We start from the raw sequence: 14,966 nt of genomic DNA, 5'->3' as shown, positions 1-14,966 counted from the left end.
GCGGGGCCGGGGTTCCAGGGGGAGCGGCCGCTGCCTCAGCAGCCTCCTCGTCGTCCGCCTCGTCCTCGTCTTCGTCATCGTCCGCAGCCTCCTCAGGGCCGGCCTTGCTCCGGGTGGGCCCGGGCTTCGACGCGGCGCTGCAGGTCTCGGCCGCCATCGGCACCAACCTGCGCCGGTTCCGGGCCGTGTTTGGGGAGAGCGGCGGGGGAGGCGGCAGCGGAGAGGTAAGGGGGCGAGGAACCCCCAGGTCCCGAGTCTCGACCCTCTGCGGACCCTCACCCCTCCCCCATCGGGGATTGAGGAGCATCCCAATTCTGGAACCATTCTGGGGTCCCTGACCTAGGGCAAATGGCCCTCCCATCTTGGGACCCCATACAGGGCTGCAGACCCCCAGGCGCCCCACCCAGGGCTTTGGACCCATCTGGCTCAGGGCATTTGCCTTTCCCCCTCCTTTTCTCGCCCAGACCCTTCCCCAAATCCCCTGGCACAGACCCCCTTGCCCGGTTTCCTATCCCGGGACTGAACCCCTCCTCCCTTTCACCGATTACCTCATCCGAGCAAGATTCCTCCCTCCCTTTCTGCTAGAGAGACCTGATCCCGCCACTTCCCCGCCTCCCTCACTGGGCAGATGTGTTACTCCTAGGGCAGTTTTCCTCTCGAGCATCTCTCCGGTAGTGGCCTCATCCAGAGCCGCGTTCTCCTGACCCTTGAGGGTCTGCACCCTCTCCCTACCCCTTGCTTCCGAAAGCCTCCAAACCCTGGCCCCATCCCCTAGCGGGGTCCTTACCTTGCCAGCCACTCCCACCCCTTGCCCACCTCAGCAGACAGGTCCTCCCCCCCACCCCACCCCTGTCCCTGGGGGACAGCTCCTTTCCTCCCCAGCTAGCTTGTCCTCACCTCCTTTCCTCCGAAGATAACGGTGCTCTCCTCCTGCAGCAGTCTCTCCTCCCATCTGCCTGGGCTGCAGTTTCTATCTAGCCTACTGGTAGCAGGGAATTACTATACCTTCACTCCACCTTTCCCTTCTTTAGAATGAAGGATCAGTGGCATCTTTGAGGAGTAGTTCAGTGTCCCCTAGGCTTCCAGAAGAGCAGCTTCCCAGCACTGGCTTGGGGAGGAGCAAGCCCCACCACCACCGGGAAAGGGGCCCCTGCTAGGGGAGGTGTTTGTGGGGGGACTTGGGCAGCATCCTCCCAGGGGAAGCAGCTGCTCTCCTACCCCACCCACTGCGCCTGAGAGTTAGCAGCCTCCTAGCTCCCTCCCACCCTTCTCCTTTTCTCCTTTCATTATTGATCCACCTTTTCCTAGGCCAATCCTGGGGCTTGGAAGAGGTAGGGAAGCCCGGTTGAAGTGAGGAGAGTAGATGAGGGACAGTTTTACTTTAATGTGCTGGATGCTTTGGTTTGGAAGGAAGAGGAGGATTAAGAAGCAAAGTTATCCTTAGAAGGAGGAGTTACCTCTCTGGTTCTTTTTAAGGGGACCCAAGGCGCATGAAGGGTTAAAGTTTTGCCCTTTTCCCGTTATCCCTGAAGGGAGGAGAATGGGGATGCTTTCCTACGCATTATGCAGCCTCCCGTCAATAAAAAAGGAAAGTTACCCTGGGAAGGGAAGTTGAGTTCAGGTTCAGCCAGTGGCGTTGCGCATTTGTTTTCCATGGGATGCAGAAGGGGGAGTTTGAATCGCAGGGGAGAGGGGAGAATAGGAAGGGGGATGCTCACAGGAGGAAGAGCAGCTGCTAGGGGCCAAAGCCAAGGGGTAGGGGGTGGCCGCTCTGGAGTGCTCTTGATTGAAACAGAAAGGGAAAGATAACCAGCCGTTTCCTGCGTGCTCTGCCGTTGGTGCACACAAAATATCCTGGGCAAACCCCTTGTCACCTTTTTGCCTCACACCCCTTTACATTTACTGAAAGATCCTGGGAAGATGGGGAGGGAGGAGATCACAGGGACCCCTCCTTTCAGGAGCTAGCATTTTTTAGTTGTTAGTCTTCTGCCTTCTTTTTAAATCCTTTCTAAGGCAGCCTGATCCGGAGACTAACAGCCCGCCTTCTGACAGAGCCAGGAGGACATGATGGGGGCGTGTTCCTCGCTGTGTAGCTAGCTGCTGTCCTCTCTCCCTGCCTCTTTCTGCTCTATCTCCACCTCCTTTTCCCAGCCTTCAGAAAGGCAGCTGCAGTCAGCAGGATTGTTTGAGACTATTTACTGGTTGCTGTAGATTATTATTTTTTTTGAAAGGCCAATTCTGTATTTTTTAAGCTAACAACACAGATCCCATGTAGTTGGAGAACCAAAGGCCTCATACATGACAAAAAGACTGAACCGTTCAGGTTACTTGCATGGAGTTGGTGCTTAAATGTGAGTTGATTTTGCTTTTTTAAAAGATACAGCAGCAAAATAAAAGAATAGACTTACTGACATTTCATTTACCTGCTTATTTTCAAAATTGAGACTTGCCTGGTTATATATAGAATTTTAGCCCCATGTATATTTGAATGTAATAAGAGTCTCTATTAGGGGAAGTTAGTCTGTTTTAAGGGGATCCTAGGAAGCATTTTCTTCTTGTGTAGCATGCTTATGTACTCTGTATTGAAGGACCAAGTGTTTACATTCCAAATGCTTTTATCAAATATTGACAAGCAAAGTTTTATGCTGATAGCTTCCAAATGTAGCTTTTCAAGAGACTGGTTAGAGAGACACCTGGATTCAGGGACCTAATGTCTGGGCACCAGAATATTGTATGTGTTTGTTTTTGACAAATCACCTTTTAAAGTTTTAATCAAGTGCTAACGTTTTCTTATCTACTTGCATCATGAGATGACTATAGTGTTTTATTTTGCTTAACAGTAGTTTGTAGTGTATAAGCTGGACAGGGAATTAGTTATTTCAAGTGTGATATTAGTAAGAGAGTTTTTTCCTTTCAAACTTTTGCCTGAAAAAGTTACTACATCACTATGAGAAGAGTGATGACTATTACATTAAATGTCAGTATTTTTTTTTGAATTGGGCTTGAATGAGCTGTTGGCCAGATTTTTTATGTGGTAGCTTGAGGCAACCTAGTAGGAGTTGATGTTGTGTGTTGTTACTGCTAACTCAGGGTGCTGATTTCCTATGACCTAACAGTTTTCAGTGTGGAAACCAAGTATTTTGTTAATCGGTCTTACAAATCAATGCTAAAAGTTCCAAAAGGGAAGTTTAGGGCTTACCCTGGACTGACATAATGATTGCATCTCAGACTGGCTCATGGCTCTGTATCAAGTCTTGTCTGGATTCATGAAGAAATGTTTATATGACAGAAGGTGATTCTGACATCTTTAAATTATGGTTTTCTTTAAGTGAGTAAGGGCTAGAAGTTGCCCATGACAAAACCTAAGCTAACACTTAGAAAACTCAGGAACAGAACTTGCAGATCACTTCCCTGTTGGAACTCTTGGGAGACTTGTCCTACTCTGCCATCGATTCTTAACCTCACTTGAATACGTCTCTCATGACCAAAGTGTTTAGAATGGGATTATTGTAAAAAAATACATAGGTGTTGCTGGTCTTTTATTTGTGATTTTTTTTTTTTTTTGGTGATTTCTATTTGACAATTAGGAAATGGAATTAAAGTTATATTTTATTGTGTACTATAAGAAATCATGGTAGTCCATTTCTTTTCTCTCTCCTCTCTAGTGTCAGTTTTTGAGGATTATCTCAGGTAGTGTTTCTACACCACACTCCTGTATTTTGCCATCCAAATATTTATTTATTTATTTATTTATTTTTTTTTTTTTTTGGTGGAACCAGGGATTGAACTCAGGCCCTTGCATTTGCCAGGGAAGCACTTATTCCACTGAGCCATCTCCTTGGCCTTGCCATCCAAATAAACATAACCTGCCAGCATCTTTTCTGTTAGAGTTGGGGTTATCTTAGTAGAAACTCCAGAAATCATTTCTTTATGAGCAGCTAGTCTTTATTAATTGCATCATTCAGTTACCTTCCTTACCACCTCTCAAAATGTGAAAAGCAAAGTTTTCATCCTGATCATAACATAGCAGACTTTAGGTATGAATGGAAACTGAATTAGAGTGTTGGCGTGTGTTTGTCTTCATTTAAAATTATAGTTTAGTTCATGTGGACTGGGGTGGGCTTTGGGGGTGGGCTTAGAAAATATGATAGTAGACAGCTGGAAGGTAATTAGAGTATCTGTGGTTTTGAGTTTTTTGTTTTTGTTTTTGTTATTTTTGGGGGAAGTATGCTAGCCAGACTTAGAAAGCAAGAGTGAGACTTGTTCCCTCATTGCCTTCGTTGCTGATCCTGAGTTTGGCAAAGCAAAGGAAGCAGAAGACACAAATGGATTGGATGTCAGCCGGCTCTCATCCTACTGTCTCTGTCACTGACTGTTAGGAGACCTTGGGCAATTCACTTGCAACCTTAATTTTTTCTCCCATGTGGGAACTGAACTCAAGGTTTATGTGCATGCTAGCTATAGCCTTGGCCCTTTGTGTTTCTTGTTTTGAGAGAAGGTTTGCTAAATTGCTCAGGCTGTCTTCAAATTTGGAATCCTCCTCCCTCAGCCCCCCAAATAGCTGGGATTACAGGCATGTGCCACCATGCCCAGCCAATGTACAATTTCTCATCTGTAAAATGAAAAGCCTGCACTTAGCAGCTCAGGAAACCTTTTTTGTTTTATTATCTTGATTCTTCTCTATTATATTTTGGCCAAGTCAGAATTTCTTTCTGAGTTTATTTCAAGAGTGAGAATCAGTACCTCTGGTGTTTTTTAATATCAGATTGTAAATTTGGTCATTTAACTTATTATTATTATTATTATTATTATTATTTTGTGGAAACAGGGATTGAACTCAGGCCCTTGCACTTGCCAGGCAAGCACTTATTCTACTGAGCCATCTCCCCTGGCCCCCATTTAACTTATTATTATTTTTATTTTTTTTTTTTTTTTTTTTTTTGGCGGAACCGGGGATTGAACTCAGACCCTTGCGCCTGCTAGGGAAGCGCTTATTCCACTGAGCCATCTCCCCGGCCCCTTAACTTATTATTATTATTAGAAAAATTGCATGAGTAACCCATTAGGGACCCCTCTTGTCTCAGGAGCTATTCCTATCCATTTTTTTCTCCAATAAATTTTCCTCGTAAAGAAAAAAATTTCAGCTTGGGACGTTTTCATTATGTGGAAAAAATAGAACGACTTTGTCAATGTTGACTGATTCACTTATCAGAAAAGTGAAGATAATTTTTTAAGAGGTAAGTTCTCCATATATTTTTGGCCAGCCTTGACCTTCTAGGCTCAAGAGACTGTCCTGTCTCAGCTTCCCTAGTTGCTGGGACTACGTACACATGGCATACCTAACTTTAGGATAAAATAGTTCTGAGAACTGGTAAACCCCAGATATTAGCTGGTGTTTAGAGGTTCTCATATTTGCTTAAATTTGTTTTCATTATTGTTGATTCCTGCTATCCAAAAAGAAAGTTATTTTTAGTCTAGGTGATATATTCTTTTGCGTTAGTTTTTAAAAAACAGAGAAATCTAGTAGATCAGTGTATTTATAAATCCAAAATGATGGTGTTTTGCAGGAAGTAGTTGTTAATCTGTTTTGAAATGAAGAACTTTGGTGTAGACTAGCATTACAAATGTAGCTTTTACATTTCTTCATCTGTCCCTGAAAACCATATGACCTGTACTGTTTTTGCTTTCCATTTAATTGTCTTAAGGTACATGCTTCTGGAGGAAATTATTCACAAAATAGTGATTTAGGGGGTTTTTTTTGTTTTTGTTTTTGTTTTTGTTTTTCGGAACTGGGAATCGAACTCAGGCCCTTGCACTTGCCAGGGAAGCCCTTATTCCACTGAGCCATCTCCCCAGCCCGTGATTTATGTTTTGCTAGGACATCAAATTCTGCATTTTTACTTAATTCTCCTCTTGTGCCTTACCTTCAAATGTTCCTTCCCCAAAGCAGCTGTGCAGACTGTATCAGTTGCCTACCTTGCCCTGTGGCGAGAGGGGGTGGCAGCAGTGCTTTGCTTGCTCAGAGGCATAACAGACTGCAGCGCCTCTGTCTTTTGGAGACTTGCTGTGTTTTAATTGTAGGTCTCCTAATTAAGATCTCTTTGAGCCTGCCCACATTCCACTAGTGTTGGCATGAACCTCAGCTTCCTTCTGACACTTAACTGACTGCCTTCAAGTGGGCCTTTTGTGGCTATCTTGTCTTCATTCTTCTGCCAAGGTGCAGAGTCCAGTGGCAGGACCTGTGATAAAGGGGGAACCCTTGTGATTGTTATTATTGCTTCTGTGGGAGGGGCTTATTCAGGGATTGTTGGGACGAGACCTTCCTTTGTTTGCATGTGTTATTTTCAGGAATTAAGGAAGGTTAAATTACTAATGAGTCTGGCATGATGCACCTACATTTTAATCAGATTCTTAACCCTGTAGGCACTAATAGGGAAGAAGATACTTGCTTGGATCTTATCTGAACTGGTTTATGAAGCTTGGTGAATACAATTTTATCATGGAATAAATCACAGATGTGCACTGTTTGTGGACTGGTAGATTGTGAAGACAAATGAAGTTATTGATTGCTTTGAAATTATGTCAGATTTTGAAACTGAATGAAAGTTAACTTTTTGATTTGAGTAAACTTTTTTTGTGAGGTTTTTTTTGTGTGGTTTTTTTTTTTTTTTTTTGGTGGAACCGGGGATTGAACTCAGGTCCTTGTACTTGCCAGGGAAGCGCTTATTCCACTGAGCCATCTCCCTGGCCCAAGTGAACTTTTTTTGATTAGAAAAGACTTCAAGGTATTCTAGATATTGTTGATCTAATTAAGAATACTCTGAGCTAGGGACATAGCTCAGTGGTACAGTGCCTGTCTGGCAAGTGTAAGGTCCTGAGTTTGATTTCTGGTACCACCACCACCAAAAAAAAAAAAAAAAAAAAAAACCTCTAACAGAGGAGCAAGTATTTGTTGAGGTCAGGAATTGGTTAGGCTTCTAGAATAATTGGACAATAAGAATACTTTCTCAGGAAAGATCGCTTGATTTTCCTTTCCATTGTGTTAGTATTCAAAATATAGCATGGCCTTTCATAGATATGTTTGTGGCATACCAGCAGAACTGGGAGTCTTTTATGAGAAAAAGGAATCTTAAATCCTTCACCTGGACCCAGATGGTTTCATTGATCACATCAGTGTGAGGTAGGCAGACAAAGGACTATTTTTTTGTTGTTATTGTCATTTCATTGGTTGTGAAGAAGGCCTGAAAGAAGGAAGTACAGGATCTTTTATGGCATGCGTTAAATAAAGCTGGAGGCCTGCTCTCTTATACCTGAGTGGGTGGTTTTATGACCTAATTCTCTAATTGCTGGCATTTATGACAGTGTGGATGCTACTGGCCCTGTGACTGAGGTAGATTATGCTGGGAATAGGGAGAGAAAAGGGGTCCTTTTGTTAGCCTTTCATTTTCCCCCTCAATGAGGTCTCTTAGAAAGCCCTGAGGACATGCATAGACACTTGGACTGAGAGACTGACTTCCCATAAAATGGTTCTTTATGTTTTTAAAAAGGATGAGCTGCTTTTCATGACCTATCCAAAGAAATCCATACCACCACTGTTAAATATTTCAGTGAGCTTTTTACCTTGTCAGGTTACACACCACAGCAAGCCAACCATGCAGTGAAGCCACTGCTGAACACTTGCTTCTTTAAAGACCAAGACACTGGAAGGAAGAATTTTGTTGTGTGATTTGTAGTTGTTGTGAATGGTGCAGATCACCCTATAGGTTTTGGATAAAACTTACTAGAGGCCAAGCTTGGTTAAACTTTTTAGAACTGAGTATACTACCTTGTGAATTTTAGTTTTAAGGAAATAGTTAACACTGTGAATATATAAGTTAGTTGGCAGTTTTTTGTACAGTTTATGAAAATTCCCCTTTCCTTGAAATGAGTAGTTGTTTTTCTATTTGACAAATAGACGAAAGGGATTTCCCCAGGTATATTACCTTTAATGGTTGCTGCAGCCAGATCATATTCGCTACTAGTGGGTAGAATCTACTCCTCTGACATTTATTTCAGCAATTGGAATTTCTTCCATGTATCTTATCTATGTTCTTGCATTCTTTATTGTGATTTGTTAGAATGTTTGGATGCAGATGTTTTGATGTCTTAGCAGCAAGAACCATGAACCTTTTACATTTGAGCTGTTTGTCCAGGCTTTGCTGAAGCATTGTCTCATTCTCATTTTATAGCATCAAAGTAATTGTGGCCTTTTGTCTTCAGTTAGGACATCAATATGCCTTGTGAGGAGTATTTTTGGAGAAATTTTTTTTCATTAGACTATCCTTTGAACTCATTTCTTAAAACTAGGGAAAAATTAATCACACATCTATGATAAATATCTTGCTCCTAAAGGAATAAATATTTATTTGTGCCTGTGTTAAACTTTTGTCCAGGACCAGGGAGGTAGCTCAGCAGCATAAGCGCCTGCCTGGCAAGCACAAGGTCCTGAGTTTGATCCCCAGTACTCCCCCTGCAGAAAAAAACTTTTGTCCATCCACGAGTATTTGTTAATTTTGAGATCAAACACTACATTGTTCCTAGATTATTGCCTTTAATTGTAAGCTGTAAAACTGTGGATAACATATGTAAGCTTAGTTCCTGAGGAAATTCTTTTGCATCTCTGGCTAGGACTTTTTATTAATACTTATCTAAATACCTTTAGCAAGGAAAGGGAGAATGTCATAATGTAATCTGGAATAGTGTGAGACAGTACAGCACTGTAATTAAGATATGCTAAAACTGTGGGTTCTGTATTTAGATTGCCTGGGTTCAAATATTGGTTTAGCCATTTGTTAGCTGAATGACCTTGGCCAAGTTTCTTAACTTGTCCATGCCTCGTTTTATTCATTTGTTTGTTGTTTTTGAGAAAGGATATGTGTAGTTCGGGCTGGCCTTGAACTCACTGTATAGCACAGGCTGTCCTAAACTTCCAGAGATTTTCCTACCTCAGCCTCCTAACTGCTAAAATTACAGTATGCCACCATATCTGGTCTTCATATGGAAATTAGGACTAATTATGCTTCATAAGATTATTTTGAGGCATGCTTTTTTTTTTTTTTTTTTAGTACTGGGGATTGAACTCACAACCTCATGCTTGCCAAGCAGGCACTGTGCTGCTCAGCTATATATATCCCCAGCCTGTGGAGACATAATTGAGACCATGTATACAAAGCAGTTAACACTTTGCCTGTCTCATGAGACGTCCTAATTAATATTAGGACTGAGAAGTTGAATGATTAAATGTAGGGTTTTTTTTTTTTTAACCAAGATAACTGATCATTATTACATTGAGCTGTACATGTAAAAGTATGTGCACAAGTAACTGTTTGAGTTCTATAATTTCTTCCTCTCTAACACAAATACTATACATCTCTTTTTTTGGGGGGGTACAGAGAATTGAACACACAACCTGATGCTTGGCAAGCAGGCACTGTACCACTGAGCTACATCCCCAGCCATATAACTTTAGATTTTTTTTTTTTTTTTCATCAGAATCTTACTGTGTAGCTCAGGGTAACCTTAAACTCAGTATTAGCCCAGGCAGGCCTCAAACTTGAAGCAGTCCACTGATGCTCCTGTCTTATCCTCCTGAGTGCTAAGAACACAGGCATGTGCCACCATGCCCAGCCTAGAATGTTCTTGATTTGGCTCTTGAGTAGCAGATTTATCAGTAAGCTAGGTGGAACCAAACTGAAGACCATCACCCATCTTGGGAATGGTGAGTGGCCATTGGTGTCCAGCTAAAGCATAATTAGAGCTAAAGCAGACAGGGAGAAGAAAAAGAAGCCAGTAGGTCGGCAGGCTGGATACCAAGAAATACATGCCTCTGAGTTGTGTAATTACTCAGCCAATTCAGCTACTTTAGGGTCACTGCTCTTGGTCGCTATGACTACACCCATCATGATTCTGAGGCTCCTGAAGGCTCTTGCCCCCAGGTTCAGATCCATTAGTGTATACTTATTTGGTAACTGTTTGACATTTGTTCTCAGGTTTCAGCTTGGGTAGAGTAAGTGTTGGTCTACAGAGATCAATGTAATTAACAATTTAATTATAGAAGAAATGCTGAGTTGTAGGCTACAAGTTCTGGAGGTCAGAATTTGTGAAATAAAAATAAGTACAAATAGGGTGTTCAGAAGCAGATTAAAATTTAACTAGTAGAAGATAGTGTGCTTAAGAAGGAGAAATACAATTCTATAGTACCTCTCTTTAGACAGGAAAGGTTTGCTGGGATACTTACTCTGCTGTCTTATAAAGAAACTGGAAAAAAGGGGCGGGGGAAAGAAACTGGCACAGACAAGTTAAATAGGTTTTCTTAAATCATGGCTAGAAAATGGCCAAGCTAGGATTCAAATCCCAACCCCCCTCTGCTTGAAGGTTCAATCTTGCTGTTTGCCCTGTCTTTAAGGCTTTCCTCTTCCTACCAAAGGACTTCTTACTCATATCCATTATTGTTATAGTATTTCTTTAACTTGTTCCTGCTTTTCAGTGCTAATTTAAATTTTCCTTGCCTTTGCATGGATTGTTGTGGTAATCTCTTGTCTCTTCTTATCCTACAATGTTGCCAGTGGTTTTCCTATAGATCTGACTTTGTCAGTTTTCCCAAAACCATTTGATCTCTCACTAATATAAGATTTAAGCTTCTTAGCCCTTTGTATTCCAACTGACCTGCATTTCTGCAGTTTGATCCTTATCTCTTGAATACTCTGAGGCATGCCGATGTTAGACAGCTAAACCAGTAGGTGTCCCTTCTGGCCTTTGAGAACCAGCGTTCCTACCTTTGCTAACTCCTGTCCTTTACGTTAGTGTCCTATCCTTTTTGATTTACCACTGGCTAACTCAGATTCCCACATTCCAGCTCTCCTGTCAAGCTTTTACAGGTACTGCTTCTTGAAACTCCATTTCTCCTTGCCTCTTTCCTATTGCTCTTTATTCCTTTATCCTTCAGAACTTGCCCAGGCTTTTTGTGTGAATACTTTTGAGTATGTTCTTTCCATTAATTTGTAACTCCATGAACCATATGCATTTTAAGGCATCCTGTTCTTTATAGTGGGGATTTTTTCACAAAGAATGTAGTTAGTGACTCTTTGTAGAATTGAAACCTTAATGTATGTATAACTTCTAGGAATACTTTGCAAGGACTTGTATAAGCAATGAAACTTTGTTTTTTAAATTTTTTTTTGTACTGGGAGTCAAACTTGGGACATTGTGCTTGCCAGGCAGGTGCTTGTGCCACTGAACTATATCCCCAACCCAAACTAGCAGAACTTGTACAAAACAGAATAATTTTGAATACTTTTTAAAAAATAATTTAAATACATGAGAAAAAAATCTTAGAGCCGTAATAGGTCATTTTTGGAAAGGTACTGATTGGGGTTTAGAAAGTGATGTTCAAGTAGCTTGATGGGTTGGCATTATCTTTTATGTAGATAATACGTAGCAGTGATCATCCCCATACTTGAGCATTTCCATTTCTAGGTTTCTCAACTTAAAAGGACTGAGGAGACTTTGGAGATGGTTCTGAGGAGATGCAAAAGGTGGTTATGTGATTGGAGCTCAGTCCTCTGAGGAAAGGCTGAGAGAATGAAAAACAACTTAAAGCTCTTCAAAAACTGAATGGTTCCATTATTAGGAGTGGTAACTAGCTACTGGTTCCATTGCTACTTAAAATAGATTCAAACTGAAGAGGTAGTAGTATAGAGAACTTAATTGCTGATGATGGTTGTCATATAATGATGTTAAAAGGTACCAAAATAAGCATATCATCTTCTCTGGAGGTGAACTTTATTTTTGATATCTCTTTGAAGGTAGATTTTCAAAATACAGCCCTGGCTACATAAGTAAAAAAAATAAAGGGCCAGCCAGGTAGCTCAGCAGACTAAAGCACCTGCTTAGGCAGAGCACAGTGGCCAGGGTTTGATCCCCCCCCCCCATGCTGTACCTGCCCTGCCCCCAGGGTTCACTGAGACAGTGATTGAGACTGGGTGCAGCAGAGTAATCCCATCGCTTGGGAGACTGAAAACAGGAGAATCATTACAAGTCCAATCTACATAGTGAGACCCTGTAGACCCTGTACTAAATACATTAAAAAAAAAAAGAAAGAAAGAAAGAAAAGAAAATGACCTCTGGGGGGAAAATGACCTGTGAAGCTATCTTCTCCTTCTATGAATCAGTAAATATATTCTTCAGCATCTTAAGGATATGGATTATGTTTTATACTCATTAATATCCTCTAGGTATTCCAATAACCTCATTGATGCCCAAGGAATAATTTTCTCTGAACTGTCAATTTATGACAATAATTATTAGTTGTAAGAGTCCAGAGAAATGTTTTTATGAAGTAATGGTTTTTGTAGTAGTTTTACAGGAGAAAAAAAAAATTGTTGAATAAAACTAAGCAAGAATCTTTTTTCTTCCTACCTTTCTTTCTCCCTTCCTTCTTCCCTCTTCCTGTCTTTTTTTTTTTTTTTTTTCTCTTGTGTCTGTCCATATTGTTAAGATAGGGACTTACTGTACACTGCAGGCTAATGTTATATTTGAGATCCTCCTGCATCCGCTTCCTGAGTGCTGGAGTTACAGTCATATGCCCCTATTCCCAGCTAAGAAAAAAGTCTTAAACATAAAGAAAAACCAGGGAAAGCAGTAGGTGTGGTCTTGTTATGGGAAACAGGGAGCTGGGTGTGGTGTAGGCCCCAAACCCCAGCATTAGGAAGGTTGCTGCAAATTCAAGGGCAGCCTGGGCTACATAGTGAGTTCAAGGCCAGCTTGAACTACACAGCAAAATCCTGTCTCAAATATTTTTATATGTTAAATAAGCTTTTTGGCTTTTATCCTTTGTTAAGGTTATTGCCCCTGGTGGATGGATTATATGGGTTTGCACATTGTTTCTAATCCAACAGAAATTTGCATCATGTGAGTTCGTCTTGTAAAAGCCTCTGACCCTTGGGTTTTGAGGCTGTGTAGAGGGCTTGAATCACTCAGAATGAAACCTTTTTAGATATGTTGGGTTGCAGAAAGCATTTCCTGTACAGTCAGAATGAAAACTGTGAATTGGGATTATTCATATAGATTACCAAAAGTCTGGGCAGAGTTGATATTAACATCAGCCAGTTTTCCTGATAACTTTTAGCTCTAGAACCTCATCTGGGTTATTGAAATGTTAGGGCTTTCCTAAAAAATGATAGCTCAACATTGTGTTGGCAGCCTTGACAGCTTTGTTGTTTTGCCAAGTTTACTGTTAAAATTGACCATGAATTCCTTCTTTGAGGTAAATCAGTAAGAAATTTATTTAAGGTCAGTTCCATGTGCTGAATATTTTCTATGTTTCATATAGTAAGTAGTGTCCACTTTTAACTAGTCATTTTATACAATGACTGAACTTCCATGGGTGACACCACAGTGGTGCAGGAATTCCCCAAGTGGTGGTAAAGTGAAAGGCAGATGAACTTGAATTGTAAAATTGACTGCCATTTATGCAGATGTACATTCAGAAAACTGAAGAATATATAAAAGCAAACAATAGTGCTTTTTAGGGTTTCGTGAGTCTCTAATTGTTGTTTTGTTGCAATAAAAAAATACTAGAGACCTTCCAAAAAAAAAAAATCCACCAAATGTGGACTTGTTAGTGATGGGGGACTTCCAACTGTGTGGTAGTCAGAAGACACCAGTTGGTTTGAGGCAGGGTCTTACTATGTACTCCAGGCTGGCCCTGAACTCACTATAGTCCAAGTTGGCTTGGAACTGACAGCAGTCTTCAAACTGAGTTTACAGGCATTTGCCACCATGGCCCAGCTTTCAAAATATTAAGAACACAAACTTTCCTCCTCCTCTACAGTGGTATCTTAGTTCACAGACACTTTTGTTTGCGAACAATTTAGTTCACAAACAGAAGCATTTGGGGAAATTTTGGTTTTGTTTGCAAACTGCAGTGGATGACACAGATGGCCAAACATAGCCACCTTTTCTAAACGTAGAACAAATTAAGTTCATGAACTGAGGTACCACTGTATTTGAGTATTAATTCCTAAAAAATGATAGATCAACATTATGTTGGCAGACTAGACAGCTTTGTTGTTTTGCCAAGGGAAATACTCACTTTTGTCATTCGAACTCCACATGCTCCTTCCTAAAACTGGCTTATGGAGAGATGGTGATGTTTACCTTTTGAGGGAAGGAAGTTGTGGCTTCCTCTGGTTAACCCCACCTAGCGTTGGTCATCCAGCAGCCCATCTTCCCAGAAGGAAAGATGCAGCTTGACTCTTGCACCACACTGAGAACAACAAGCTGGCAGACAGCTGAAATTTTGTAGTCGACACTTGTAGCAAATGAAGATGTGGCTCAGAACAAAGTTGGGATTTAATTTTGTCCAGCGCATTCATGTAGATCTGGTCATTTTGTGGTGCTTTCCCATTAGAAAAGGATGATCCCTGTGATTATGATGATTAACTTCTTTGTCCACAGTGTGCCAGTTAGATGGGCCTATTTTTTCTGTTTCTGTATGTGGAAAAGCAATTGAAAACTGAAGAGTCTGGAAATACACCTTTTTTGATTAGAAAAATGACGGTGTGAAGCAATTTGGGACAGTGCCAAGAATCTGAATAGCTCTGAAATAGTGCATTGTTTTGTTTTGAAGGACAGATGAACAGCTTTCCGACTGCCTGTCTTTCCAGAGCAGGATGGGTAGAGTTCACCTGTGTCATTTGCTTAGCTGTTCTGAGCATCTTGCTTTTGTTGCCTTGGAGTGGACATGAGGGGAGCTACCTATTCCTCAGATTACAAAGTGAGCAAGCACCGTTTGTTTCTTGGGTGGCAGTTGCTGGGTAAAATTAAATTTAAAAATTTTTTTTTTTCTTTTTTTTGGTGGAACCGGGGATTGAACTCAGGCCTTTGCGCTCGCCAGGGAAGTGCTTATTCCATTGAGCCATCTCCCC

At 41.3% G+C, this 14,966-nt stretch overlaps 1 protein-coding gene across 1 annotated transcript in view; it reads left to right on the top strand.

The window, feature by feature from the left end:
• Window positions 1-14,966, top strand: part of Kmt2a (lysine methyltransferase 2A) — a 90,301-nt gene that overhangs the window by 200 nt on the left and 75,135 nt on the right. Inside the window, 1 exon segment of the mRNA XM_023721191.1 lies at window positions 1-224. This exon segment is cut by the window's left edge and continues 134 nt beyond it. Within this exon segment, the coding sequence (XP_023576959.1) occupies window positions 1-224 (224 nt within the window).

The sequence above is a fragment of the Octodon degus genome, unplaced genomic scaffold (assembly GCF_000260255.1).
Source record: "Octodon degus isolate 3935 unplaced genomic scaffold, OctDeg1.0 scaffold00080, whole genome shotgun sequence".
NCBI classification, from domain to species: Eukaryota; Metazoa; Chordata; class Mammalia; order Rodentia; family Octodontidae; genus Octodon; species Octodon degus.
This window is presented reverse-complemented; position numbering and strand designations above follow the sequence as displayed.